Source organism: Drosophila subpulchrella, chromosome 2R, assembly GCF_014743375.2.
Source record: "Drosophila subpulchrella strain 33 F10 #4 breed RU33 chromosome 2R, RU_Dsub_v1.1 Primary Assembly, whole genome shotgun sequence".
NCBI classification, from domain to species: Eukaryota; Metazoa; Arthropoda; class Insecta; order Diptera; family Drosophilidae; genus Drosophila; species Drosophila subpulchrella.
In genome coordinates this window covers 15,401,431-15,428,553 of record NC_050611.1, presented here as the reverse complement: position 1 = coordinate 15,428,553, position 27,123 = coordinate 15,401,431, and the positions used below count along the sequence as shown (strand labels likewise).

Sequence of the window (27,123 nt, the reverse complement as noted above, 5' to 3'; positions counted from 1 at the left end):
ATGAATACACGGACCCCATAGAAGAGAACGCTAAAACGTATACATAAGCTGTGGACAGAGTGTTTTTTAGACAACGTGAGCGTGAGAATACGAATTTCCTTTATAAAAATTCTGGCCAAAATGATGCGCCTGAGGGAAATAGCATCTCAGATGAATTGTGAATCTTCAGAAAAGATGTGGCAAGTCCTACGTGCTCGCTTCGATTATTGCCACAACAAGGTGATTATAGTGCTTTTATAGATATGTTTTAACTCAGACAGCTTACTATAGTTAATGCTAAGTTAGATATATGGTTAAAACAAATACTTCCACCGTCAAAAATAAGTTAAGATATTTATAGCTTATAAAAACCTACTAATATAATAAGAAAGAAACTTTCCGCTTGGGTACAATCGTTTGTCTATACATACAAGTTCCAAAACAAGAGTTATTGAGTTATGGTGGGTCTAGTTTATCATGGCGCAAAAAGTCAATAAACGTTTACAATATAGATAAATTTGTATATATATTTAGGGTTGCTCCCAATTATGAAAGTATCATTTTATAAAATAATTAACGTAAAAGTTTTCAAACGATTGAACTATAAAAATTTGAGTTTGTATGGTAAAGACTATTTTCAATCTACTTACGTAATATAATAATAAGTAACTGAATATAAAATAATCATAATCATTATTCATTTCATAATTATTATTTAACTTTTATGGTCAAGCTGCACCCTATAGACGTAGTCGAATCAGTGTTAAGCCTTAAAGTAATAAAATAGTCTTCAGACTTAAACTTTACTACTTTTCAGCCTGTAATAAAATTTGGAACTCTAATCGGCTGATAGCAATTGAATAAGTCAATCAGACTATAATAAACAATTAAGATAAGTAAACTAAATTCTGATAGATTAGTAGGCGCAAACTAATAAAAACTGGTTACCTTCGAAGAAAGGAGAACACCTTCATTTTTATCATTGGCAAATTAAAACATAAATCTATTCCTAATTGCCGAGGGAGGGTTTAAAACTTTTAACTAGTATGGGTTAATTCAGAAATTTATTTTACATTCAAACAAATATATTTTGCATTGCTTCGAAAAAAAACAATATAAAGTACATGTGCTTACATTGCTAATAGTATTGGCATTTAGAGCGAGACAACACTTGTCTCGCCCTAATTAGTTTTCAGTTTGTGAATACAATTCAATGAAAAAAGGTGAACAAACTAAAAGGCAATCGTGGTGAGGAAGAGTTTGTTGTGCCTCAGTAGCGAAACGGAGGATCCATTGTCCTTCGTCCGCATCACCGTGGAAGGGAATATAATGGTGCACCACAACTGTCTGTACCTCAGCTCGAATCTTGTCCAGCGCGGCCACAGCCGTGTCGGCATCTTGCGCTTCCTGAAGGACGACATCTTCGCCAAGTCCAGGCCTTGCCTCCATCTCATTTGCTTTTACTGTCTCCGCCCGGGCGCCAACATCGGTTGCTGCAAGTCCGGCTGCCGTCGCACATTTCACACAAAGTCCGACATCGACAATCTCGCCCAGAATCAATTCCGTGGGACATACAAGTCCTAGTGCCACCGACATGTGATCACTCATCTGCACAGAGCTACTGGTCGAGGAGGGTTACCGCTTCAATGTGGTGAACATGCTCTATTCTTCAAGCTGCCGGAACGGCTGGTACCACCGCAGATGCCTACAGATGTACGCCAACACTTCCGGGTATTTCTTCAAGTGCCCACTATGCAACAACACAGAGGAGTTCCACGAGGTGATCCACATGGGCGTCGCATTGTCTAGCCAGGAAGCCACTTGGGAGACCGATCCCAGTGCCTTCGCCGAGCATTTCCATGGCGACAGGATCTGCATTGACGAAGAATTCATGGCGCTGGCCGGCCGCACAGACAACTCAATCCTTCTGCTGTACTGCAACACTTGCGGCTCAAAAACGGCACATGCCTTGTGCATCCCCGGTTGAATATTAGAACAAGTCGGTGAACTCCGACGACAGCGACACTTTCGAATCTTTTGCTTAGGCAGCTCCCAACCAAACACCAGCCAGAACTGAGAACACAATCGCCTTGACCAATGAGCGCGATAATGTCCAGCCCAAGCTGTATTCCTCCGGCTGGGATCTTAATGATGGTATTGACACCGAGGACGATGGGGAAGTGTTCTAGGGTGTGGCCAAAATGCAGAAACGTCAGCAGACAATCGCCGAGTTATCCGAGGATTCGTCCGATGAGCAGCCCTCTACCTTCGCGGCGGCTGCGTAGATATTAGTTAAGCGCGGGTTAGACTGAAGGCCCAGAATAACAAAGAGAACACCGTGCCTGAAGGCTTGATACAGAAGAAGAATCAGATATCGATGCCCGAAAAAATTAAAAAGAGTTTTGCCTTTCTCACCTGCTATACCAGCAAACAGGCTCCATCACTCCAATCGCCACCAGGAAGAAACTTGCGCCGCAGGACCAAGGCCAGCTCGGATCCGACTCGCGACAGGGATGTGTGTTGCGTGGCAAACGGATCTTGCAACCGTTTGCCTAGCCTTAACGTATAACGTATACTTATAGGGTAAACATTCCATGTACAGAACGTTGACCATGCAGCGGATCCCAATGCGTTGGTTCCATGCGCTGCTGCTTATTTAGTTTTTTAGTTTTTTTTACATCGTTTACACTATCACTGTCAATGTCACTTATTAAATATCAATGTCTGTGGTAGGGTAACCCTGATCTCGAAACGAAGTGTATTACTAAGAACTAGGGATATTTTGTTAAGTCAGTGAAAAACGTATGTAATCCCTACTCTTTGCTTTATCTGTCAAGTTTAATATAAAACTAATAAAAAAAAGGGTTATCTCATGAGTTTTGACTAAAACTAAAATAAAAACCATTGCGGCTATGTAAAATGCAATGTCTTGCAGGGCTTTATTTTGTTAGTGTTTTTTTAGTTTAAAAATAAAAGTTATTTTCGAACCCTGCTTGCTACCATTTCAGTTAAAAACTGGTGCTAAACAATGCTTACATCACATTAATTGCAACTGATAAAATACGTATACGAATGGTTTATGAAAAACTTTCAACAAAATGTTTATGGAACTAATTTTTTCTTTCTTGTATAAACTCTGTCCATTTTTTTTTTATATTTTTGAAAAACTGGAAGAAAAAAAAACCTAAGTTTTTAATGACTTTCCTGTAACAACGCAAATGTATAACTGCTTAAAAACAGTTGTCAAATTGAACGGTACAAAAATCTGAATAAGGCAAGGGTAACTCGACCTTTTATTTTTTTTTGTCATACAATCGATTATTACTTTCTGCCCTCGCTTATATAAGTTTTTATCGACTTTATCGGCTCATAATATATCATAATTTGCTTGATCATCTACATTGCTGATATGTATAATAAATTCATTATAATGTTATGGCTTTTAAGTGGAATCAAACGGTTTTTGGGGTATAAAAGAACTTGACTCTCGTTAGATCAAATCAGTCTGATTTTAAGGAGAGCAGTACGCAGAACTGCTTAGGAAGATCGATAAAATGGGAGACAAGGACAAACTGGTAGTTGTAGAACATTTAAGTAAGCTCTACTTTAGTCCTGAATAATATTTTCTCTCTCAGATTTCAGATGAGCCCATCGAAGGCGACGGCGGATCGGCATCCTTCAAAAATGACAGAAGGCAGGAGCTGAACTTCAGAGGACCCTGGTATTTGGCCAGCGGTTTTCTTCTGTTTTGGGCCCTTTTATTCTTTGCGGTTGTGATACCACTCTTCTACCACCTTCCCAAGGGCTTGACCATGGAGGATGCGTCCAAAGGACTCTTCATCGCTGAACGTGCCCAAAATCATCTTTATGAATTTGATGAAATCGGAACCAAAGTCGTTGGTAGTGATGGCAATGAAAACAAAACGGTTGATTATTTGATGGGCTTAGTGGCTGAGATACAAGAGAGTTGTCTGGAAGAGTACTTCGATGTGGAGGTCGATCTTCAGGAGGTCTCGGGATCCTATATCCATTGGACCATGATCAATCAGTATCAGGGAGTGCAGAATATTGTCATAAAGCTGAGTCCCAAGAACTCCACGAGTGAAACTTACCTCCTGGTCAACAGTCACTTCGATTCCAAGCCAACTAGTCGATCTGCCGGCGATGCAGGTGAAATGATAGTCTCTATTCTGGAGGTCCTGCGAGTTATGTGCACCACACCGCAAACGTTCCAGCATACAATCATCTTTCTGCTGAACGGAGCCGAAGAAAATCCCTTGCAGGCTTCGCATGGTTTCATCACCCAACACAAATGGGCAAAGAACTGCAAGTAAGTCTAGACCCATTTCATTAAAATGTGTTTATTAACTAATATATCTGATTTGCAGGGCTGTAATCAATTTGGACTCTGCTGGCGGTGGCGGTTCCGATATTGTATTTCAAACTGGACCCAATAGCCCCTGGCTTGTTGAAGTGAGTATCACTTATATTCTTTTCCATTTCCGCAAAACTTAACTATAAACTTTTATTGCAGCACTATAAAAAAAGTGCTAAGCATCCATTAGCTACCACCATGGCTGAGGAAATTTTTCAAACAGGTATCCTGCCATCAGACACTGATTATGGTATCTTTGTTAAATATGGAAATCTTATTGGTAAGTCTAAAACACAAAGTTGAAAATTTTCAATTACCTTACCATATATTCTATAGGTCTGGATATTGCACAATTTATCAACGGTTACTTCTATCATACCAAATACGATCGATTCGCCAATATTCCCAGGGGTTCCATACAAAGCACGGGCGACAATTTGCTTAGTCTGGTGCGATCTCTATCTAATGCCACAGAGCTGGCCAACACAGCGGTAAGATACTTAATTCTCTAGAAGTCATTGTATAGACATTAATATTTCTTAGGCTTACGCCACTGGACATGTTATATTTTTCGATGTCCTGGGTCTGTACTTCATCAGCTATACGGAGAGCAATGGCGTTATTCTAAATTATGCTGTGGCCGCAATAACACTCATCCTAATAATCGTATCCATTTGGCGTACTGCAAGCGTTTCCTGTGTATCCGCTGGATATGTTATTAGCAGGTTCATCCTGATCCTAGTACTCCAGATCATCGCTTTTGTGCTGGGCGTGGGCATGCCCGTGGCAATAGCCTATGTTTTTGACAAGTATGGACTTTCCCTCACCTACTTCAGCACTCCGTCCTTGTTAATCGGTCTGTACATATGCCCAAGTCTATTGGGATTGAGCTTGCCTTCTTACTTCTACCTTAAGTTACAACGAAGCGTGAGTAGTAGAGGGACTTACAAATCACGTAAAAAAGTATAAAATTCGTATTCATGTAGGTTAAGGTGGCATTTGCTCAACAGCTGCAGTTGGTTCTTAATGGTCACGCTGTAGTACTGGCTATTCTGGGCATTGGATTGACTGTTTATGGTCTCCGAAGCACCTATGTGGTCACCTGGACTCTCATCTTCTTTGTAATTCCTTTGGCTATTAATCTGCTAACCACTCTGCACGATCGCGGCTTTTCCTGGACTGGTGTTCTTAAGATTTTCCAAGTCATTCCGTTCCTGTATAATAGCTATCTGATTTACACTTTCCTGGTGACCCTGATTCCCATGATGGGCCGTTTCGGCAGGTGAGATTAAAAAGCTTTGTTACGATACCACAGATTTCTTAACCTTTAATATTGTTTAGGTCAACCAATCCAGATTTGATTATCTCAGCTTTGAATGCCTTGGGAACCATTTTGGCCTTGGGTTTCTTGGTGAGAAGATGCTTAGCTCCAATGGATGACCTTATCTAAGAAATCGATTGTTTCCAGATACCCCTAATTAATATGTTCCGAAGACCCAGTCTAATCTTGTTCAGTCTTTTGGCCATAAGTGCTGTGACCATTTACACGGCTACATCCACCCAAATTGGTTTCCCCTATCGAGCAAAGACCAACGTTCAACGATTACCTTACCTGGTTCGTGTGTTGACCTTCTTTCAAGACTTTAGATAACATACCACTCGTATTCCAGCATGTGCGACGAACCTTCTACGAATACGATGGCACTGTTGTCAAGGATGAGTCCGGTTATCTGTTCAACTTCCAGGATCGCCGGGGACCCGCTCCCTTGGAGGAAGCCAAGGTCAATCTGACTGGCTTGGTTAGCATTGCGGCGGACTGTGAGAAGGTTATGATGTGTGGCTATCCTCTTTACGACCACCGGTGGGTGAAGAATCGTGAGCAGATAATGTGGCTGCCTCGAGAGACACAAATCGTTCCACCATTTGTACCGGTTCTTCAGCTTGTGGCCAAAACGGAACTGGGAAACAATACAATGCGTTATGAATTCAACACAACAACTACGGATCACACCAGTGTTTTTATCCAACCAGAGGAGGATGTGACCATAGTGAACTGGTCCCTACTTTTGGCTTACATTGGACAGCAGACGACCTCTCATCTTTATTACTCCAGTGGCAAGCATATTTTACCATTGTCTTTCTATATTGATTTTTGGGTGAGTGCCAGGTGATATTATGGCGTATGAGTACAAAAATAATATTCACTTCTTTTCTTTAGAAACCCAATGGTGATTTTAATGTACCCGTGACCCAGTTAGGAGTAGGTGCCCATTCTATTGGCAATAAAGGCGATGCTATCAGTCAAGAGTTTGCCAGTTCGCTACCATCTTTTGCTGCCTTAGTGGAGTGGCCAGCCTCATATCAACGGTTCATTTTCTAAGTTTTCATGATCTAATAAACATGTTGAAACATAAGTTAATAAACTATCAATCAATTGATTTACAAACATAAGTGTTTTAAAACGGATTTACAGAAGTTCTTTAAGAACCAAAGCTCTATAAAACAAAATGGAACCCCAAAATCAGTATTAGAAAATACGGAATATTTTACAGTTTGACCATATTAATGAATTTAATACACATATTTAATTTTAATAAAGAAATTAAAATCCAAATCGAATGAAAGAAATCGGGAAAGTTTATTGTCAGTTAGGTTTAATTCAATTCGAATTGCAGTACACTGGGCACCCTGTTGGCGGGACATTGTGCTGTTGGGCGCGATAACTTTTTTTATCGATAACTGTCTTATCGATATTTATTTAACTATAACTATAACTATAAATTAAGTACATGAATAGTGTAAGTAACTGAAAATGAAATAATCTATAAAATAAGAGAAAATACTTTTTTAAGAGAAGCCAACAAGCCAAGAAAAAAGAAAAATGTAGGTAGTATATAAAAAGTCTATAAAATAAATAAATGAAAAAATAAATAAGAAAATTATATTAGACATAAAATCTGGTCGGAAATGAAAGTAGCTGAAATGGCAACACTAATTTTGCATATTTGCATGCCAATCGATTAAAGTATTTTAGTGATCAGAGCTCTCTGCTAGCCACATGTGAAAAATAAATAAAATAAACAAATAAATTCAGCTGCATAGTAGGATTCATCGGGTAAAGGTTGTTTACAATATGAAGTAAATACACATTCTTTAAAAAAATGTTCTGAAGATAAGCTGCTTAATGCTGAATACACACACAAGTGATATAATATCTCTGTGCTAATTGATGACCGGTAAATATATGCTAAAATGTTGAACTTAAAATTAGAAACAAGTACACACCCAAAACAAAGTCAGAAAAGGGGGATTTCCCTGTAATTTGGAGTCGCATCTAGAATATCGAATCTGATGAATAATTATTGATTGGATGAACGATTAAGACGCATTGGAACATTAAGATATACATTTATCAATATGGATTTTTTATCAGAGGTAAGTGTTATTCAACTTTAAGTTGGCATGCTAAGTTTCTAAACAGTGTCTAAAATTGAAAAGCTCCATCAGCTCATCGAGTTAAAGTTTATTGTTTGATTACAGTATTTATGGAATTATGGTTATTATCTCATAAATCAGTTGTTCGCAATTGTGGGCATTTTTCGCAGTTCTTAAAGCACTTTTAAAGGTCAATTTAAATAAGTACATTTATCGGACAGATTGATGTGTGGAGATTACCTTAATGGCTTCTAGATAAAGAAATCAGAACGGTTTTCATAAACTAGTCGACACAATTGCAGAAACCAAAACTAGATATGAAATCAATTTATGTACTAGGTTTTGAAGCTTATAAAAGCAGTTACCATTGCTAATTGATCATTAGTCGCATTTTAGAGGGAGATTCGTGCTAGGCTCAACAATGAGTGATATTGAAGACCTAGTAAAAACCTTTTTAAGCGCTTAGTATTTATAATATTTCACTATATTTTTTTTCAGGCTTTCGAGACATCCGGTAAAAAGCTGAGTAAACGATTACGGAACCCCAGAGGACCCTGTTTTTTGGCAAGTGGTTTTTTCCTGTTTTGGCTACTCCTTTTTCTAGCAGTCGTAGTGCCACTGTTCCATCGCGTTCCCGGTCCCAAATCCATTGAGGATGCTTCCAAGGGCGATTTTATTGCCCAACGGGCCATGGAAAATCTGTATAATCTTGTCAAAATCGGACCCAAAGTAGTTGGAAGCGAAAATAATGAGATTAAAACTGTCCAATTCCTTCTGAAAGAATTGGCTTTGATCGAGGAGAACGCCTTAGGCGACTTATTCGACATAGAAGTTGATCTTCAAGAGGTCTCGGGATCGTACATTCATTGGACAATGGTGAATAAGTACCAGGGAGTGCAGAACATAGTTATAAAGCTGAGTCCGAAGAACTGCACCAGTGAAACTTACCTCCTGGTCAACAGTCACTTCGATTCCAAGCCAACAAGTCCATCCGCCGGCGACGCAGGTCAAATGGTGTCCATAATCTTGGAGGTTTTGCGTGTGATGTCCACCACCAGGCAAACATTTATGCATCCAATAATCTTTTTGCTGAACGGCGCTGAGGAGAATCCTTTACAGGCCTCACACGGCTTTATAACCCAACACAAATGGGCTCCATTCTGCAAGTGAGTACATTCAGAAACGTATCACTTTTATCAAAATTAACTCCTTTACTTGAAGAGTTTTTCTCAATGTGGAAGGATGTGGTGGTGGAGGTCGTGAGCTACTCTTTCAAACTGGACCCAACCATCCCTGGCTGGTAGATGTAAGTCACCTCAGGATTCTTGTTTTCCCTCATTTAAAATGAATATATTTTAGTACTACAAAAAGTACGCCAAACATCCATTTGCCACCACCGTGGGTGAGGAAATCTATCAAAGCGGAAACATGCCTTCCGACACGGATTTCACTATTCTGACTAAGTATGGAAACCTCATTGGTAAGCCTGAGTTATATACAATGACATAAGATATTTATCACGAAAAACTATCTTACTTAGGTTTGGATATGGCTCAGAATATCAACGGCTATACCTATCACACGAAGTACGATACCTATGACATTATCCCATCTGATTCTGTTCAGAGCATGGGTGAAAATGTTCTCAGTTTGGTTCGCGCCCTATCCAATGCCACTGAGCTACAAAACACTGCGGTATGTTTACCCAGCTTGATCCTTCAATTATAACATAATCTACTCTCTTTATAGGATTACGAACAGGGACCATCTGTATTTTTTGACGTCTTGGGACTATTTTTCATTAACTACACTTACAAAACTGGAATTATTCTCAACTTATCTGTGGCTATAGCAGCCATACTGCTTATCTTCTTATCCCTGAATCGCATGGCAAACAAATCGGAGGTGTCTACCAATTTTATGGTGTTCTGGTTCGTTCTGACTTTAATCGTACAAATCCTCGCCGTTGCGCTTGGTCTGGGACTACCCATATGGATTGCGAATTATTTTGATAGTAAGGGCTTAAGTCTTACTTACTTTAGCTCAAAAGAGTTGATGTTCGGATTATATGTATGCCCATGCCTGTTTGGCTTGCTTCTGCCGCCCTACATTTTTCTAGGGCTCCCACGGCACGTAAGTAAAGTATGTTTTCGAGTTTCTCAGAAAACTATAAGCCATAAACCATTTAGAGCAAAACCTATTTTCGCCAACAACTACATATGGTTCTTCATGCCCACGCCTTTATATTGGCGGTTCTGGTAATCGGACTGACTTTATATGGTCTGCGCAGCACCTATGTGATTACCTGGACTCTCCTACTATACGTCATTGCGCTGGCCATCAATCTAGTAACGCTTTTGCATGATCAAGGAATTTCCTGGACAGGAGCAGTGGTTATCTTTCAACTTTTTGGATTTTTGTACAACAGCTATCTGCAGTATACTCTTGTGCAGACGATGATAGCTATGATGGGACGCTTTGGCAGGTGGGTTACTACTAAACATTTCCCAAATTTTATAATAATGAAATCACTGGCTTTCAGATCAACCAACCCGGATTTATATATGTCTGTTATAAACGCATTGGGAACTATTCTTGCAATGGGCTTCTTGGTGAGAATTCCCTTCCATAGGCTCCCTTTTTAAATTAACCCAAAGTTATTTTATTTAGGTTCCCATTGTTATTATATTCCGACGACCTGGACTGATTCTATTCACTCTTTTGGCAATATTTGGACTTAGTTGTTTCACAGCCACAGTTACGCCCATCGGTTTTCCCTATAGGCCAAGGACCAATGTTGAAAGAGTGCCTTATCTGGTTAGTATTTGGAAGTCCTTTCAGATACGTTTTATATATCCTTTTCGATTTCCATGCAGCATGTGCGACGTACCTTTTACAATTACAATGGAAACGTTAGCAGAGATGACTCCGGATACCTGTTCAATTTCCAGGATCGTCGTGGACCGGCTGCTTTGGAAGGAACTAGTGTGAACTTAACTGGGTTGGTTGGCATCGCATCTGAGTGTGAGAAGCACATGATGTGTGGACAACCACTTTACGATCACCGATGGGTGAAGAATCGTCTAAACGCCATGTGGCTGCCTCGTGAGGAACTGATAGAGCCTCCTTATGTGCCCGATGTGAAGCTGATAAGCAAAATTATCCTGGATAACAAGACAACAGTCCGATTCAAGTTCACGATTAATACAACCGATCACACCAGTATGTTTATCCAACCCTTTGAGGACGTGAACATTACCAACTGGTCTTTCCCACTCGAATACATTGGGCAGCAACCTACCTACCATGTTTACTTTTCCTATGGCAAGGACAGCTCTCCATTATCCTTTTTTATCGAACTCTCGGTAAGTTTTCCATACTCAAACAAACCCTTCGAAAAATAATTATAATTACTTTCACTTATAGAAATCTAATGGGGACTTCAAAGTTCCCCTTTTCCAGTTGGGTGTGTGCGCACACTTTATTGGCAACCAGGGCGATGAGCTCAGCCAACAATTTGCGAAGTCTTTTCCAGACTATGCCGTGCTGATCGAGTGGCCAACCTTATATCAACGATTCATTTTCTAAAAAAAATGCTAGTCTTATTATTAATGCTGTAAACCAATATAATACACAAGTGTGTTCCATGATACACAAAGTGTATATAAGTGCCAATAATAAAACTACTTTTTTCCAGTTTGACTTTGTACACAAATTTTAATCTTGATTATATGGCAATGTCTGCAGATAACTGGAAATCCCCTAAACCTTATATATTTCTAGGTCTTACACACAACAGCTAAGCAGATTGATTTCTAAAGATTCTTAATTTTAATCGTACCAAAAAACAAAACAAGAAAAAACGCTATAGTTGATGGCCTCGACAATTAGATACCCCTTACTCAGCTAAAGAAAGAACGACTATGTTTGCTTGTGGCTAGCGCCACCTAGCGCCACCAAGCCTGTAACACCAACTAGACCATAGCGCCCCTAGCGGCTTGCTGGCGTAATAGTGAAAACAGTTTATATGCTTGCAAAATATTGATTTTTATTTCGTTATAACTTAATAATGAATGTTCCGATTTCAATAATTTTTGGCATGTAGATGGGTATTGAAAATAGGAACAAACTCTTTTTAAAATTTTTACAAAATGTTAAAAAATATGGGCGCCGGACGGGCTTTAGTGTTATGGTCGATTGTGGACCTTAGAGTGGGCTTGGCTCCAAGCCCAAAAATCTGCATGCCAAGTCCCAACATTCTAACTTTTATAGTTTCCGAGACCTCAGCGTCCATACGGACAGACAAACATGGATATATCGACTTGGCAAGTGATCCTGATCAAGAATAAATATACTTAATGGGGTCTGAAACGCTTCCTTCTACCTGTTACATATTTTCCGACGAAAATAATACATTAAGGATTTCAAAAAAGAACATCTATATTAAGTTAAAAAAAACCTAATTTAAAAACAACAAAAGATACTTTATATCAAAAATAAAACGCAAAGTATTCGCATATATTCTTGGATATGAATATGATGTTTACTTTTCAATCAGGCGACTAGGTATAATCAATGTTTATTTATTTCATTATCAGGCGCGTGTTTCGAGTTAAACTACACCCTTTATGAACCAATAAATTATGTCGCGATGATTGAATTTGCCTACAATTAAGTACTCCAATGCCACGGTTATAAGTTAGAAATAATTGTTTTCACATGGTACCCGCTTACTTGGAAACAGCATAAGTCTGATTGTGCTTGGCCTGAGACCAAAAAGATATCTTATCTGCCAAAAAAGAAAGAAATCGAATTCGTTTGAGTTATCAGATTTCAGCAATCAGCTATATCTTCAACCCTAATGGTTATTACACGCCATAAAATGTTTTGCTCTTTTAAGAGCAGTTTAAGTAATTATGAAGGTAGGTCGGTTTACAAAATCCATCAGTTAAAATAAAAGTTATATTAAAAGAGAGATCAAAAATAAAATATTCCCTTAATAGGGTTTATGCAAATGTTCAACTTTGTAATTTTTTATTTCATTGTATTACAAACAATTTGAGAAATATTTTAAAAAGAAAATTGAAAGAATTTTAACGTTTTGGTTCTTTTCAAGCAACCCTCGCTGTGCTTATAGTTGTTGAGTAGTAGTTGAATAGGGCTTATAGGGATGGGCTGATTATTTCTGGTATATAAAAGCGATGGAAATACGTACCAAGTCTGTCTAGTTTTACATCCCATTTGGCAAGTAACGCAGTGTCGGCAGAACAAATATGGGTGACAAGGACAAACTCGTAAGGATAGTTGTTAAAAGTAATTGCTTAAGTTAACTAAAAATGATCCTTTGTCAGATTTTAGACGAGCCTGTCGAGGAAGGAGTAAAATCGTACTCCAGAAAGCATAGTAAAAAAGCAAAAGGATACCTTCAACTTCCCTGGTACTTTTCCGGTGGCATTGTCCTGTTCTGGGGACTGCTTTTCGTTGCGGTAGTGAAGCCCCTCTTCTACCGCCTCCCCGAACCCCTCACAGTAGAGGATGCCTCAAAAGGTGTCTTCATAGCCGAGCGTGCCCAGGCCAATCTTTATGATTTCGAAGCCATTGGCACCAAGGTGGTCGGCAGCGATGGAAACGAGCACAAGACAGTGCAATTTCTGCTTAAAGAATTGAATCTGATCAAGGCGAACATTCAGGAGGACCTCTTCGACATGGAAATTGACCTGCAATATGCCTACGGTGCGTATGTAAAGTGGAATCTGGTCAACATGTATCAGGGCATCCAGAACGTGGTGGTTAAGCTCACTCCCAAGGGCAGTACCAGTGAAAACTATGTCCTGGTGAACAGCCACTTTGACTCCCAGCCCACGAGTCCCTCAACCGGTGATGATGGTCATATGGTGGTCTCCATTCTGGAGGTGCTGCGAGTGATGTCGTCATCGACGCAGTCGTTCGAGCACCCCATTGTCTTCCTGATCAACGGTTCCGAGGAGAATTCCCTGCAGGCATCCCACGGATTCATTGCCTACCACAAATGGGCAAAGAACTGCAAGTAGGTTTAGGAAGCTATGATAATTAAGTTGACAATACTAATAAGAACTGTATCCTTCAAGGGCTGTCATTAACCTAGATGCAGCTGGAAGTGGAGGTCGCGAACTCATGTTCCAGTCGGGACCGAACACACCCTGGCTGGCCAGTGTAAGAACCTTTGCATGTACTTTAAAAATGATTTATCATATATAACATATCGATATCGTATCTTCCAGATTTACAAGCAGGGCGCCAAGCATTATTTTTCCACCACCATGGCTGAGGAAATCTTTCAAACAGGACTAGTGCCATCCTACACAGATTTTGATATTTTCGTTGAATACGGAAACCTTGTTGGTAAGCTAAACTATGTTATGAATGTTTCCAACAACTAAGATCGATTCTAATGGCAGGACTGGATATTGGGCAATGCATCAATGGATTCGTGTATCACACAAAGTATGACCGCATCGATGTGATTCCACGGGCTGCACTTCAGAACACAGGAGACAATCTTTTGGGATTGGTCCGAACCCTGTCTAATACCACTGAGTTGCGTAATCCCAGCGTAGGTTATTCTATATAAGTGATCGTGCTTTTTGATTTTACTTTGAATTTCATCTTGTCTTAATCAGGCAAATCCCAGTGGTAACACCACCTTCTTTGATGTCCTGGGATTGTATCTCGTTACCTATTCGGCCGACACTGGTGTGAAGCTCAACTATGCCGTGGCTGCAGCCGCCATTATCCTGGTCTATGTATCCTTGCTGCGCATAGCAGATACATCGAATGTCAGCTCCGAACAGATCCTGGGCTCCTTCGTCTTGGTTCTTGTGGTCCAGGTTATCGCCTTTGTTCTGGGTCTGGCCCTGCCTCTTTTGGTGGCCTATGGCTTGGACAAATACGGATACTCCCTCAGCTATTTCGCCACTCCATCGCTTTTGATCGGTCTATATGTGTGCCCCAGTCTCCTGGGACTTGCACTGCCCAGTTTCATCTACCTGAAGCTGAAGAGTTATGTAAGTTGATAATATAGCCCAATAGTACGACTTCAAGAGCCTTACTATTAACACCTAAACAGGATAAGGTTTCAGTTGCCCAGCAAGTTCAAATGACACTCCATGGACACGCTGCCGTCCTTTCGATTCTCTGCATTGGCATCAATTATTATGGATTGCGGACCACCTACGTTATTACATGGACACTCGTTTTCTACGTCTTACCCTTGGCTTTCAATCTCCTTACCACCCTGCACGATCGCGGGTTTTCGTATACGGCCATCTTGAAGATTGTCCAGGTCGCTCCGTTCCTGTACAATAGCTATCTTTTCTATTGCTTCATTGTGATACTCACGCCAATGATGGGTCGCTTTGGACTGTAAGTACTTAAACTTGAATATTACTCTGGGAATTATTTTTCTAAATTGAAAAAATTTAAGGGGTACCAATCCAGACTTGATCATTGGAGCTTTGACTGCCCTGGGAACCATACTATCCATGGGTTTTTTGGTAAGTTTCCCTTCAGCTAACTATTCTATACCCAAGCTAAACTTTACTTGCAAACCCCCAGATTTTACTGATTAACATGTCCCGCCGATCAGGATTCGTTCTTCTCACCTTGTTATCCGTGGCCATCGCCGCTGTCACTATTGCCAGTTCCTCCGATATCGGATTCCCCTACCGCGCCAAGACCAACGTACAGCGGGTTCCTTACCTGGTGGGTTTAAGATCTACTGATTAAAAAAAGGTATATCACTAATATCCTGACGATTGGCAGCAAGTGCGCCGTGTGTTCTACGAGTATGATGGAACCGTCAGCAAGGATGAGTCCGGATATCTGTTCAGTTTTCAGGATCGTCGCGGAGTTTCTCCGTTGAAGGACACCAATGTGGATCTAACCGGCCTGGTCAACATGACATCCGACTGTGCCAAGTACATGATGTGCGGAATGCCCCTATACGATCATCGTTGGGTGGAGGCCATGGACGATACCATGTGGCTGCCGCGAGAGAATCCCGTTTGGACGCCAGCTGAACCGATCCTGGAGCTACGTAACAAGACCGTGCTGGCCGATGGCAAGACCATTCGATTCCAGTTCAATCTGAACTGCACGGATCACACCAGTATTTTCATTAACCCCAACGAGGATGTTACCGTCAGCAGCTGGTCATTCCTTGAGGAATACCTAACCACCAACTCACCACCGTATCACGTATACTATTCCTACGGAATCGACGATACACCACTCGATTTCTCCATCGATCTTACGGTATGAGATTCTAACATTGTAGCTAAAGTCAGGATTTTATTTCGATTTATTCCCTCAGAAACCCGATGCTGACTTCAACGTCCCACTTTTTGAAATGGGAATTTCAGCACATTACATGCACGTGGATGGCGATGAGGAAGCCGTCCAGTTCGCCAAAACTTTCCCCGATTTCGCCGTTACCATTCAGTGGCCAGCTATCTATAAGAAATATCAATTCTAACCTGTTATTATATAACAAATTTGCTAAATAAATAAAATATGTTCGAATCTTAAGAAAAATTGTTTTTATTAACAAAAGTAGCGAGTTCAAAAACATTTTGAAAAATGTACTTCAACATATCTTTCAATTTGCATCTTGATCTTTTTGAGTGTATCCTAAAACTGGATACTATCTGCAAAAGATATAAGTCTTTTTGGAAAGTTTCAGCCCATTAGCTTTAAAACTGAGAGACTTGTTTGCGTAGAAACGGACGGACAGACGGACATGGCTAGATCGACTCGTCTAGTGATGCTGATCAAGAATATATATACTTTATGGGGTCGGAAACGTCTCCATCACTGCGTTGCAAACATCTGACTGAAATCATAATACCCTCTGCAAGGGTATAATGATGTGAACTCGAGAGAAAGTAATACAGAAATGAACCTTATAGACATGGGCACCCCCTAAGTTCGAATGAATGGAAGGTCACGGCATTCTACTACACTGGATTTGCCAGATTCGTTTTAAATTGCTTGGAAAAATTCAGCCAAAGTAGGCGTAGTGGCAACTGCCATTGAATGTTCTAGCAAACAACAAAAATATCTCAGACTCAGCACATCTCGACTATATTGAGCGCTCGAGCACACTTACACTAAGAGCATTTTGGAATGGAAAAAATAAGCACTTTGTTAAATTTCGGGTTGTGTTGGTTTGAGGCAGCACTGATAAATTTTTAATATTTTACAAAGCAAGATCAAAAAAAAATGTGATGTGTACTGTTCACAAGTTCGAACGAATGGCATTCTACATCACCGGACTGGCCGCATTTTGTTTACGAATCGACGGATCGAATCTGAATCAAGCTGCATTCTGGTAAACGACAATGGATCGTACAGCCAACGAGTGCCGCGTGGGCTGAAGCGACTTCAAGCAGCCGGAGCTGCGTTCCGCAAGGATCCCAAGAAAGGAAGGCCGCTGGCAATGATTTCAAGGGTAAGCAGACCTCGAGGAGGAGCTGCGCTACCGGCTACAGATCAGAGAATTTGTCAACGGAACAAAGCTCAAAAAACATTCGACTATACGCTAAAGTGCGGGCTACAGATCAGCGTATTTTTTCGACGAGGAGGAGGAGCCGCGCTACGGGATACAGATCAATGTTATCAAATTAGTCATAGATCTGCTGATGATTCCAGTTGGTTATCAAGTTGCGCTCGAAGGGACACTCTTCTGCTGAAAAGTGCCCCCTCGAGCGCAACGTGATAACAAACTGGAATCATCAGCAGATCTATGCCTAATGACTATGCTGATGACATTGATATGTAGCCCTTAGCGCGGCTCCTCCTCCTCGTCGAAGAAGTACGCTGATCTGTAGCCCGCACTATAGTGTACAGTCGAATGTTTTTTGAGCTTTGTTCCTTGGGCAAATTCTCTGATCTCTAGCCCGTAGCGCGGCTCCTCCTCCTCGATGTTGGGGATGTCGATGCCCACCTGGACTTTGGCCGGTGCCTCCACAGCCGTCGCCGCGGAGGAACCTTCTGCGGAGCTCTGGGGAGTGGCCTCCTTCTTGGGATCCTTGCGGAATGCAGCTCCGGCTGCTTGAAGTCGCTCCAGCCCACGCGGCACTCGTTGGCTGTACGATCCATTGTCGATTACCAGAATGCACCTTAATTCAGTTTCGCTACCCGTCGATTCCTAAACAAAATGCGGCCAGTCCGGTGATGTAGAATGCCATTCGTTCGAACTTGTGAACAGTTCACATCAATTTTTTTCTGAACTTGCTTTGTAAAATATTAAAAATTTATTAGTGCTACCCCAAACCAACACAACCCGAAAATTAACAAAGTGCTTATTTTTTCCATTCCAAAATGCTCTTGGTGTAAGTGTGTTCAAGCTCTCAATATTGTCGAGATATGGTGAGTCTAAGATATTTTTGTTGTTTGCTAGAACATTCATTCTGTAGTCCGTGGCGCGGCCCTTCCTCCTCGTCGAAAAAATACGCTGATCTGTAGCCCGCACTTTAGTGTATAGTCGAATGTTTTTTGAGCTTTGTTCCGTGGACAAATTCTCTGATCTGTAGCCCGTAGCGCGGCTCCTCGAGGTCTGCTCACCCTTGAAATCATTGCCAACGGCCAGGATGCGCGACTTGAGCGGATCGTCCTGTGAGAATGCGCTAAGGAATGAATGGTGGTAAGTTCAAAAAAAAAACAAGGAAGAACGCTATAGTCGAGTACCTCGAATATCAGATACCCGTTACTCAGCTAAAGGGACAAAAGGGAAATGGAGATATGCAAGCAGCAAAGCGTGACTGAAAAAGGTAAAAGTTAAGTTAAGTTAAAAGTTAAGTTACAATTTTTTTTTGGCATGTAAATTGTGGGCGCCGTAGGTTTGGGCGATTTGTGGGCGTTAGAGTGGGCGTGGAATATTCGCGTAGCAAACTTGCGCTGCGCTCAAGGCTATGGAATCCAAATCTGAAATCCCAATTCTCTATCTTTGATAGTTTCCGAGATATCCGCGTTCATAGTTACGATTTTTTGAAGTTTGTGGGCGGTGTGTGGGCGTTAAAGTAGGCGTGGCAATTTTTTTTGCGTCAATCGATAGGTATTGATTAGAACAATACATTTCAGTTAAAAGTTGTATTCTAGCATCAAAACTGTAGGAGCCACAGTTTTATGGGGTCGGAAACGCTTCCTTCTGCCTGTTACATACTTTCCGACGAATCTAGTATACCCTTTTACTCTACGAGTAACGGGTATTAAAATTATTTTACCACTTAAAAACTGTCAAACATTTTCGGTTGAAAATTATCGGGATTGATTAAACATAATTATACATATACATAGAAGGTACAATAAAGATTTGAACATTTTGTGTGGGGTAGGCAAGCGCATTTTCTATAACTTTCTTTTCAAAAATTGAAAACATTTATTCTCTTATTGTACTTTGAATTGAACAAAGACAAATGAACAAAAACAATTTAAATTGATGTTGGAATTTTTAAGAAATTTAAACTTTTGCATACAATTTTATTGATTTCTGATTTTTAGAATTACTTATTTATTAAAGTGAACATCCGAATAAAATGTCTGTTAATAACTTTTCGAGTTAGTGTCTACTGGTTTTAAAAAGTTAATAATCAATTTTAAGTGCTAGGAGTATATTTTAGGCACATTAAACTAATTAAATAGGAACATAAATAATCATTATGTTTGGCAAATATCGATATAATTATATTTATGAGCTTATCTCATTTAAGTTGGGCTATCTGGTGCTCCAATTCAAATTGTATGTGTTCAATTGGTTGGCAATACTGATTTTGAGGTGGGTCTGTAACCATAAAGATTTGCAATCATTAAAAAAAAGAGTGGAAAAATGCTTGAGACATAGTGATTAACTGCAAGTTTGATTACTCTTTGATTCCCACGAGGGTAGTTCTATTAGTTTAAGTCCCTGTTTTTTTTTAAATTAAATTGAAGAAGACTATATTTAATTTTCGATATAGACAAAAGTGCTAAACGAACCCTTATTGTCTAGATCAAAATTAGGTTTTACTATACTGTACTGCTATACTGTAAAAATGTTAACGAACAATCGATTTAGACAGATTTTTTAAAATACTAATATTAGTATAATATTATATAGTAATAGTAATGATTAACCTCAAACCCACCCTCGCATTTATTACAATAAATAGGTAATAAATCATAATCTTAATAACCGACACGTGCGATAACTAAAATGCTAATAGCAATCATAGGTTATTCCGACCGATTTTTGAATATAAAAGACTCCACTTTCCAATCAACCTCATTCTGTTAAAGATATCGTTCTGAGCAAGAGCCGCAGACCAGAGCAGAATGGGCGACAAGGACCTTCTTGTAAGAAAGAAATTGTGAAACCTCAAGTGCTTGGTAAACTAACTAGTACCTTTTTTAGTTGACGGAATCACTTGATTCGATTGAATCAGCCAGTGTGAAAAAGAATGCAGGAATTAAGAGTCAGATACCCAAAATTCCATGGTATATGGACGGTGGCTTCGTCATTTTCTGGGCCTCACTCTTCCTAACGGTCGTGGTGCCCCTCTTTTACCGCCTTCCTGAGGCCAATACCCTCGAGGATGTGGGCAAGGGAGTCTTTATTGCCGAACGCGCCCAGGAAAATCTCTACGATTTTGCAAAGATTGGCACCAAGTTGGTCGGAAGCGATGGAAACGAGAATAAAACCGTTCAGTATATTCTAAAAGAACTAGCTCTAATTAAGGCGAATGTTCTTGAAGACTATTTCGATATGGAGATAGACCATCAACTTGCTTATGGTTCGTATGTGAGGGGCGGAGCACAATACCAGTATCAGGCTGTGCAGAATATAGTGGTTAAAATAACGCCCAAGGGCAGTACGAGCCAAAATTACCTGCTGGTGAATTCCCACTTTGACTCAAAGCCCACCAGTCCATCAGTCGGCGATGCGGGTCACATGATTGTGACCATGATGGAGGTGATCAGAATTATCACAACCTCGACGGATAAGTTAACCCACTCAATTATCTTCCTCTTCAACGGATCCGAGGAGAACTCCCTGCAGGCCTCTGACGGTTTCCTTACTTCACACAAATGGGCACCATACTGCAAGTTAGTCAAAAAAAATACATTTAATAAGTCTTTAAAAAGTTAAACTTTCAATTTTTGTTTTTAAAGGGTCGTAATTAATTTGGATGCAGCTGGTAGTGGATGTAGGGAGCTTTTATTCCAGACCGGTCCCAACAATACGTGGCTTGTCAAGGTGAAGACTACTACCATTTTATAAAGGGAAATTTCCATTGATCTATCTATGTATTGCAGTACTACAAAGAGAGTGCGAAACATCCATTTGCTACCACCATGGCTGAGGAAATTTTCCAAACTGGTATTGTGCCCTCGGATACTGACTTTGATATATTCACCGACTATGGTGACATCGTTGGTAAGGAACAATACCTTAACATACTAATTTGGATTAATGCAAATGAATCCATTTTATAACACAGGTTATGACATTGGTCTGGTTTGCAACGGTTTCGTCTATCACACAAAGTACGACCAATATGATATCATACCTCGGGCTTCTATTCAGAACACGGGAGACAACCTTTTGGCTCTGGTTAAAGCCCTTGCCAATGCCCCAGAATTGGCTGATACCACTGTAAGTTTTTTCAAGCAATGACAAGATTTTACTTAATACCTTGTAATGTTTCTCCATTTTAGGAGACCGGAAAAGCCGTGTTCTTCGATGTCCTAGGATTGTTCTTTGTTAGCTACTCGGCGGACAATGGAAAAACCTTCAACTATGCCGTGGCTGGGGTGGCCATTATCCTGGTTTATGTATCTCTTTTGCGCATAGCGGATGTCTCTAACGTTACCGCAGCACAGGTCCAAGGCTGGTTCGTCCTCATCCTTGTCCTTCAAGTGATAGCCTTTGTGCTGGGACTAGCTCTTCCCATAGTGGTCGCATATGTGTTCGATAAGTACGGACTATCGCTCACCTACTTCAGCACTCCGGCTCTTTCCATCGGCCTGTACGTTTGCCCAAGTCTTGTGGGACTGGCTCTTCCCAGTTTCATTTACCTCAGGCTGCAGAAGAATGTGAGCTTAACACATTTAACCAACTAGTTAACTTATGATCTAACGAATATCTTTATCCCTAGGAGAAAATCACCTACGCCCACCAACTGCAAATGGCTCTCCATGGGCATGCTATTGTTCTGTCGATCCTTGGGATTGGCATCAATTATTACGGCCTGCGTAGTACATATATCATTACGTGGACCCTGGTCTTCTATGTCATCCCTATGGCTCTTAATTTGCTGAGCACTCTCCAGGATCGCGGATACTCATGGACTGGGATCTTAAAACTGACACAGGTCGTCCCGTTCCTTTACAATAGCTATCTTTTCTACACATTCATTGTGATTCTAACCCCAATGATGGGTCGTTTTGGACAGTAAGTTAGCCTGTGTTTTTAGGAAATATGGTTTTTAAATTTGTTTTATTTTTTAGGACCACCAATCCTGACTTGATCATTTCTGCCATGGCCGCCTTGGGAACTATTCTTTCAATGGGATTTTTGGTAAGTTTTTTACTGCTTTGATTGTAAACTATTCTTTACTTTCTTATCTGTAACCCTTAGATTTTGCTTATAAATGTCTCACGTCGATCGGGTTATATTCTGCTGGCTTTGTTGGCCGTAAGTGCGGCCACTATTTACATTGCCAGCTCCACGGAAATTGGTTTTCCATATCGTCCAAGGACTAATGTCGAAAGGGTATACTATTTGGTAAGTGAAATAAGTAAAGTGCTATTTGAAACCTTTTGATAACATCCATTTTCCCTTGCAGCATGTGCGCCGAACCTTTTACGAATACGATGGAACCATTAGCAAGGATGAGTCCGGATATCTGTTCAACTTCCAGGATCGTCGTGGTAGTGCTCCCCTACTGGAAGCCAAAGTGGATCTAACTGGCATGGTGAGCATGGCATCCGACTGTGCCAAGTACATGATGTGCGGAGTGCCATATCCCGATTCTCGCTATGTGAAGAATCGTCTGAACGGAACTTGGTTGCCTCGGGAAATACCCATTGAACCTGCCACCGATGAACCCTTGGTGCTTCTGAACAAAACTGTTTTGGAAGATGGCAACACTGTTCGGTTCGAATTCGAGATAAGGTTCACAGACCATTCGACTCTGTACATTGAGCCTTATGTGGATGCAACCATCACCAAGTGGTCGCTAATTGAAAGCTACTTGTCCACTACCCCACCCTATTATGTGTTCTTCACTTACGGGGTAGATGATTCTCCTCTTAGTGTTACTATTGAGATTCAGGTAAGACGTTGAAGCACCTTGTTCCAGAAATTCATATTAAATCGTATTCGGTTTGATTTTCTAGAAATCCAACGGAGACTTCAACGTACCAGTCTGTGAAATCGGAGTTGGCAGACAGTTTATGCATACTTCAGGCGATATAACTGCTCAGGAATTTGCCAAGACATTCCCCGACTCCGCGGTCCTGATTGAATGGCCAGCGGACTACCACCGATACATATTTTAGACCGAATCTAAGTTGATTAATTAGTATGAATTTGAATTTCGTAAATAATAAAGAATTCCATTAGTAAATATTCTTTGAATTGAAAACCTATTTTGACCAACTACTTTATCAGTTTTGAAGGGCACGAACTGTATAACTATTATATAGCATCAAGGTCTGAAACCATAAAAATCACTTATCACAAGTGATATCAAATAGCTGGATCTGACTTAGAGCCTAGTTGTTACTTCAATACTTCACTATAATAATATTAAGTTAATCAATAAAAATATTATCTGCAATAAAAATTCTTTTTTTTCGTCGAATCTCAGTAAGACTACCTCAACTTTTATTGGTTTAAAATGGTTATAAAGAATAATCTAAATTGCCAGTGTTTACGATAAGCAAACGTGCAATTGATTTGCAATGGGCTATTATTATTATGAACCGTCTATATTTTGGATATAAAGGCCCAAGTATTTGAACTAATTTCAGTCTAGTTTTGGCGGAGGAATCGTCACAAAGCAAGAAAATGGTAGACAAGGATTTTCTTGTAGGTAAAATTCAGCAAGACTTGGAATTTTTGATTAACGTTTTATAATTTGTTTTAGTTAACCAACGATTCTGTAGAGACAGCCACATTACAGAGGGCTTTGCGAAAAAAGACAAACATCCCTAAGAGTTCCTGGAATTTTACCGGTGTATCTTTTTTGTTATGGGGTTTCCTTTTCCTGGGCGTTGTGGTACCTCTTTTCTATCGCCTTCCTCGTGCCAATACCTTGGATGATGTGTCCAAGGGAGTTTTCATCGCCGAACGCGCCCAATCCAATCTTTACGACTTCGATAAGATCGGCACAAAGCTCGTCGGCAGCGATGCGAATGAGAACAAAACCGTTCAGTTCTTACTGAGCGAACTGGCCTTAATTCAGGCAAACGTTTTAGAAGACTTTTTTGACATGGAGATTGACCGACAAATAGTTTCCGGTTCGTATGTCAGGTCCGGTGCCCTATGCCAATATCAGGCAGTGCAGAATATCGTGATCAAAGTGACGCCCAAGAACTGCACAAGTGAGGATTACCTGCTGGTCAACACCCACTTTGATTCCAAGCCTACTACTCCGTCTGCCGGTGATGCGGGTCACATGGTAGTATCTGTCCTGGAGGTACTGCGAGTGTATACAACGTCCAAGGAAAATTTTAAGCACACAATCATCTTTCTCCTCAATGGAGCCGAGGAGAGTTCGCTGCTGGCATCGCACGGTTTCATTACCCAACACAAATGGGCTCCAAACTGCAAGTTAGTTGTACAAGATTGTTTAATTTATCCGCTTACTTCTTATATTAACTTTTTATTTTAAAGAGTCTTAATAAATCTGGATGCAGCCGGCAGCGGAAGTCGGGAAATCCTCTTCCAGACAGGACCCAATAACCCCTGGCTTCTCGATGTAAGGCTGTTTATATTTATATTTCAAAAACATAATTTTAAATGAAGAACTTTCTTATTTTAGTATTACAAGAACCATGCAAAACATCCATTTGCCACCACTATGGCTGAAGAAATCTTTCAGACTGGTCTTATACCATCGGACACAGATTATCGTATCTTTGTAGCTTATGGAAATCTCGTCGGTAAGTTATTAAACTACAAACCTTTAATTTAACTGGAATTATATTATTACTCTTGATTATCCTGCAGGACTGGATCTGGGTCAGTGTGTCAATGGTTATGTATATCACACAAAGTACGATAGTTATGATGTAATTCCTCGAGCTGCTATTCAAAACACAGGAGACAACCTTTTAGGCCTAGTTAAAGCCCTGGCCAATGCCCCAGAGCTGCATGACACAACCGTAAGATATAACAAATTACCACTTTTCTTTTAACTACAAAAAGGTATTATCCAAAGGTTGAAGGAACAACAGTCTTCTTTGATGTCTTGGGACTGTTCTTTGTCAGATATTCAGAGAGCAATGGTATAATTCTAAACTATGCCGTTGCCGGAGTAATTATCATCCTAGTCTACATATCACTGTTACGCATGGCGGTAAAATCCAATGTGGCTTTTACGAAGATCCTAATTTGGTTCATCCCGATTCTTATAGTCCAAGTCGTTGCCTTTGTAATGGGTCTAGCTCTGCCCATATTGGTTGCATATATGTTTGATAAGCATGGTCTAACCATGACCTATTTCAGCACTCCGGCACTTTCTTTAGGCCTTTATGTGTGCCCCAGTCTTGTGGGTCTGGCTCTGCCTAGTTTTGTGTATCTGAGAATTCAGAATTATGTAAGTACATTATTTTTAAATTTTACTGCTTATTTCCTAGATTTTAAAATTACTATCTTCTCAGAAGAATCTTACGTATGCGCAGCAACTACAAATGGCTCTTCATGGACATGCCATTATCCTATCACTTCTCTGTGTTGCTCTAAATTTCTACGGATTGCGTACGACCTATATTATTACGTGGACTCTGGTCTTCTACGTTATTCCCTTGTTTCTTAATCTATTGACCTCTCTACATGACCGCGGTTTCTCTTGGACTGTGGTTCTGAAAATTGTCCAGGTGGTTCCGTTCCTGTACAACAGCTACCTTTTCTACACATTTATTGTCATTCTTACTCCGATGATGGGTCGTATTGGACAGTGAGTTTTGAAATAGTTTTATTTTAATATATTCTGACTGATACTTTCTTATAAAGAAATACAAATCCCGACCTGATAATTTCTGCCTTGGTCGCCATGGGTACTGTACTGTCCCTAGGCTTTTTGGTATGTTTATTTTGTTTCTTTAAATCATCGATGTTTGCTAACTTTCTGAGTCCATTTTAGATTTTGCTTGTTAATAGGTCGCATAGATCCGGCTTCATTATTGTAACCCTGATGGCCATAAGCGCCGCTACTATTTATATAGCCAGCTCTACTCAAATTGGTTTCCCATATCGTCCTAAGACAAGTGTGGAAAGGGTTTACTATTTGGTAAGACAACTAAAATTCAAACTTTTAGATATTCTATTAAACCGACTTTCCTATCTTTTAAAGCACGTGCGTCGGATCTTTTACGAATTCAGCGGAACAGTTAGTAAGGATGAGTCCGGATATCTGTTTAATTTCCAGGATAGACGTGGTTATGCTCCTTTAGTTGAAGCCAATGTGAATTTAACCGGAATGGTAAGCTTGGAATCGGATTGTGAAAAGTACATGCTGTGCGGTATGCCAATCCCCGATGTCCGTTATATGAATAATCGTTTGAACGGAATGTGGTTGCCTCGGAATACGCCCGTAGAGACGGTTCCAGAAAAGCCCCTTGAGCTCCTAAATAGAACAGTAATAGATAATGGCAATACCCTGCTCATCGAGGTCAAGATCTTTTTCACGGATCACTCAAGTTTGTTTATCCAGCCTGAAGAGGACGTAACCATAACCAAGTGGTCTTTAGAGGAGAGCTACTTGACCACCAGCCCACCATATTATATGTACTTTAGCTCCGGTGTGGATAATTCACCAGTAATCCTAACTCTTGAACTTCAGGTATGCGGCTGGTTCATGAAATATTAATAGATTTGCTTAAAATATGTTATTTTCCAGAAATCCGGTAACGATTTTAATGAGTCCGTCGTTCAAATTGGAGTCGCCAGACAATTTATGAATTCGACAGGCGATTCAATAGCCCAGGATTTTGCCAAAACATTCCCAGATTTTGCGGTGCTGATTGAGTGGCCTGCGGATTACCACCGCTATAAGTTTTAATAAAAAAGGTTTTTTAAAAATGCGTAAAAT

General features: G+C 40.3%; 6 protein-coding genes across 11 annotated transcripts; 5 read left to right on the top strand and 1 right to left on the bottom strand.

Moving 5' to 3' along the window:
• The first annotated feature begins 174 nt into the window (after positions 1-174).
• LOC119550378 (endoplasmic reticulum metallopeptidase 1-like) lies at positions 175-6,734 on the top strand. Of its 3 annotated transcripts, none has more exons than XM_037859026.1 (11): positions 175-219; positions 3,615-4,309; positions 4,368-4,452; positions 4,514-4,634; positions 4,691-4,845; positions 4,898-5,281; positions 5,341-5,636; positions 5,696-5,765; positions 5,823-5,969; positions 6,025-6,510; positions 6,573-6,734. In XM_037859026.1, the coding sequence occupies exons 1-11, from the start codon at positions 175-177 to the stop codon at positions 6,732-6,734; spliced, it is 2,646 nt and encodes an 881-aa protein (XP_037714954.1). The 3 variants fall into 3 exon arrangements, with proteins under 3 accessions (XP_037714954.1, XP_037714956.1, XP_037714955.1); XM_037859028.1 differs by lacking the exon at positions 175-219 and adding an exon at positions 3,534-3,554 and having other exon boundaries at positions 5,347-5,636; XM_037859027.1 differs by lacking the exon at positions 175-219 and adding an exon at positions 3,534-3,554.
• Positions 1,090-3,184, bottom strand: LOC119550379. The gene is made up of 2 exons (XM_037859029.1): positions 2,395-3,184; positions 1,090-2,328 (listed from the first exon to the last, which is right to left on the bottom strand). Exon 2 carries the CDS (start codon positions 1,585-1,587, stop codon positions 1,165-1,167), a length of 423 nt encoding a protein of 140 aa, XP_037714957.1. The 5' UTR covers positions 1,588-2,328; positions 2,395-3,184; the 3' UTR covers positions 1,090-1,164.
• A 646-nt stretch (positions 6,735-7,380) lies between the features above and the next one.
• On the top strand, positions 7,381-11,504 carry LOC119551639 (endoplasmic reticulum metallopeptidase 1-like). Of its 2 annotated transcripts, XM_037861069.1 has the most exons (12): positions 7,400-7,469; positions 7,527-7,789; positions 8,288-8,955; positions 9,011-9,095; positions 9,149-9,269; positions 9,330-9,484; positions 9,539-9,922; positions 9,979-10,274; positions 10,332-10,401; positions 10,460-10,606; positions 10,666-11,154; positions 11,216-11,377. In XM_037861069.1, the coding sequence occupies exons 2-12, from the start codon at positions 7,772-7,774 to the stop codon at positions 11,375-11,377; spliced, it is 2,595 nt and encodes an 864-aa protein (XP_037716997.1). In that variant the 5' UTR covers positions 7,400-7,469; positions 7,527-7,771. The 2 variants fall into 2 exon arrangements, with proteins under 2 accessions (XP_037716998.1, XP_037716997.1); XM_037861070.1 differs by having other exon boundaries at positions 7,381-7,789; positions 11,216-11,504.
• Positions 11,505-13,062: 1,558 nt separating this feature from the next.
• On the top strand, positions 13,063-16,301 carry LOC119551074 (endoplasmic reticulum metallopeptidase 1). 2 transcript variants are annotated; one of them, XM_037860203.1, is made up of 11 exons: positions 13,063-13,083; positions 13,141-13,835; positions 13,897-13,981; positions 14,050-14,170; positions 14,227-14,381; positions 14,449-14,832; positions 14,901-15,190; positions 15,252-15,321; positions 15,383-15,529; positions 15,590-16,081; positions 16,140-16,301. In XM_037860203.1, exons 1-11 carry the CDS (start codon positions 13,063-13,065, stop codon positions 16,299-16,301), a joined length of 2,622 nt encoding a protein of 873 aa, XP_037716131.1. The 2 variants fall into 2 exon arrangements, with proteins under 2 accessions (XP_037716131.1, XP_037716130.1); XM_037860202.1 differs by having other exon boundaries at positions 14,895-15,190.
• Positions 16,302-17,944: 1,643 nt separating this feature from the next.
• Positions 17,945-23,403, top strand: LOC119550209 (endoplasmic reticulum metallopeptidase 1-like). 2 transcript variants are annotated; one of them, XM_037858761.1, is made up of 12 exons: positions 17,945-18,470; positions 20,102-20,158; positions 20,217-20,908; positions 20,975-21,059; positions 21,119-21,239; positions 21,304-21,458; positions 21,521-21,898; positions 21,961-22,256; positions 22,313-22,382; positions 22,443-22,589; positions 22,651-23,139; positions 23,204-23,403. In XM_037858761.1, the coding sequence occupies exons 2-12, from the start codon at positions 20,138-20,140 to the stop codon at positions 23,363-23,365; spliced, it is 2,616 nt and encodes an 871-aa protein (XP_037714689.1). In that variant the 5' UTR covers positions 17,945-18,470; positions 20,102-20,137; the 3' UTR covers positions 23,366-23,403. The 2 variants fall into 2 exon arrangements, with proteins under 2 accessions (XP_037714689.1, XP_037714688.1); XM_037858760.1 differs by having other exon boundaries at positions 20,029-20,158.
• Positions 23,404-23,784: 381 nt separating this feature from the next.
• Positions 23,785-27,093, top strand: LOC119551068 (endoplasmic reticulum metallopeptidase 1-like). Its single transcript, XM_037860191.1, has 11 exons — positions 23,785-23,897; positions 23,956-24,641; positions 24,705-24,789; positions 24,853-24,973; positions 25,041-25,195; positions 25,252-25,629; positions 25,694-25,989; positions 26,046-26,115; positions 26,176-26,322; positions 26,386-26,874; positions 26,932-27,093. The coding sequence occupies exons 1-11, from the start codon at positions 23,877-23,879 to the stop codon at positions 27,091-27,093; spliced, it is 2,610 nt and encodes an 869-aa protein (XP_037716119.1). The 5' UTR covers positions 23,785-23,876.
• The last annotated feature ends 30 nt before the right edge of the window (positions 27,094-27,123 follow it).

Bases quoted from the DNA above. Each gene is read 5' to 3' on its own strand.
- LOC119550209 (XM_037858761.1), top strand. From the start codon at position 20,138: ATGGGCGACAAGGACCTTCTT. The intron at 20,159-20,216 runs GTAAGAAAGAAA...TACCTTTTTTAG, and splicing joins TGGGCGACAAGGACCTTCTT to TTGACGGAATCACTTGATTC. The intron at 22,590-22,650 runs GTAAGTGAAATA...TTTCCCTTGCAG, and splicing joins TCGAAAGGGTATACTATTTG to CATGTGCGCCGAACCTTTTA.
- LOC119551074 (XM_037860202.1), top strand. From the start codon at position 13,063: ATGGGTGACAAGGACAAACTC. The intron at 13,084-13,140 runs GTAAGGATAGTT...ATCCTTTGTCAG, and splicing joins TGGGTGACAAGGACAAACTC to ATTTTAGACGAGCCTGTCGA. The intron at 15,322-15,382 runs GTAAGTTTCCCT...GCAAACCCCCAG, and splicing joins TACTATCCATGGGTTTTTTG to ATTTTACTGATTAACATGTC.
- LOC119551068 (XM_037860191.1), top strand. From the start codon at position 23,877: ATGGTAGACAAGGATTTTCTT. The intron at 25,196-25,251 runs GTAAGATATAAC...TATTATCCAAAG, and splicing joins CAGAGCTGCATGACACAACC to GTTGAAGGAACAACAGTCTT. The intron at 26,875-26,931 runs GTATGCGGCTGG...GTTATTTTCCAG, and splicing joins TCCTAACTCTTGAACTTCAG to AAATCCGGTAACGATTTTAA.
- LOC119550379 (XM_037859029.1), bottom strand. From the start codon at position 1,587: ATGAGTGATCACATGTCGGTGGCACTAGGACTTGTATGTCCCACGGAA.
- LOC119550378 (XM_037859026.1), top strand. From the start codon at position 175: ATGTGGCAAGTCCTACGTGCTCGCTTCGATTATTGCCACAACAAG. The intron at 220-3,614 runs GTGATTATAGTG...TTTCTCTCTCAG, and splicing joins TCGATTATTGCCACAACAAG to ATTTCAGATGAGCCCATCGA. The intron at 5,282-5,340 runs GTGAGTAGTAGA...GTATTCATGTAG, and splicing joins ACCTTAAGTTACAACGAAGC to GTTAAGGTGGCATTTGCTCA.
- LOC119551639 (XM_037861070.1), top strand. The intron at 9,485-9,538 runs GTATGTTTACCC...CTCTCTTTATAG, and splicing joins CTGAGCTACAAAACACTGCG to GATTACGAACAGGGACCATC. The intron at 9,923-9,978 runs GTAAGTAAAGTA...TAAACCATTTAG, and splicing joins TTCTAGGGCTCCCACGGCAC to AGCAAAACCTATTTTCGCCA.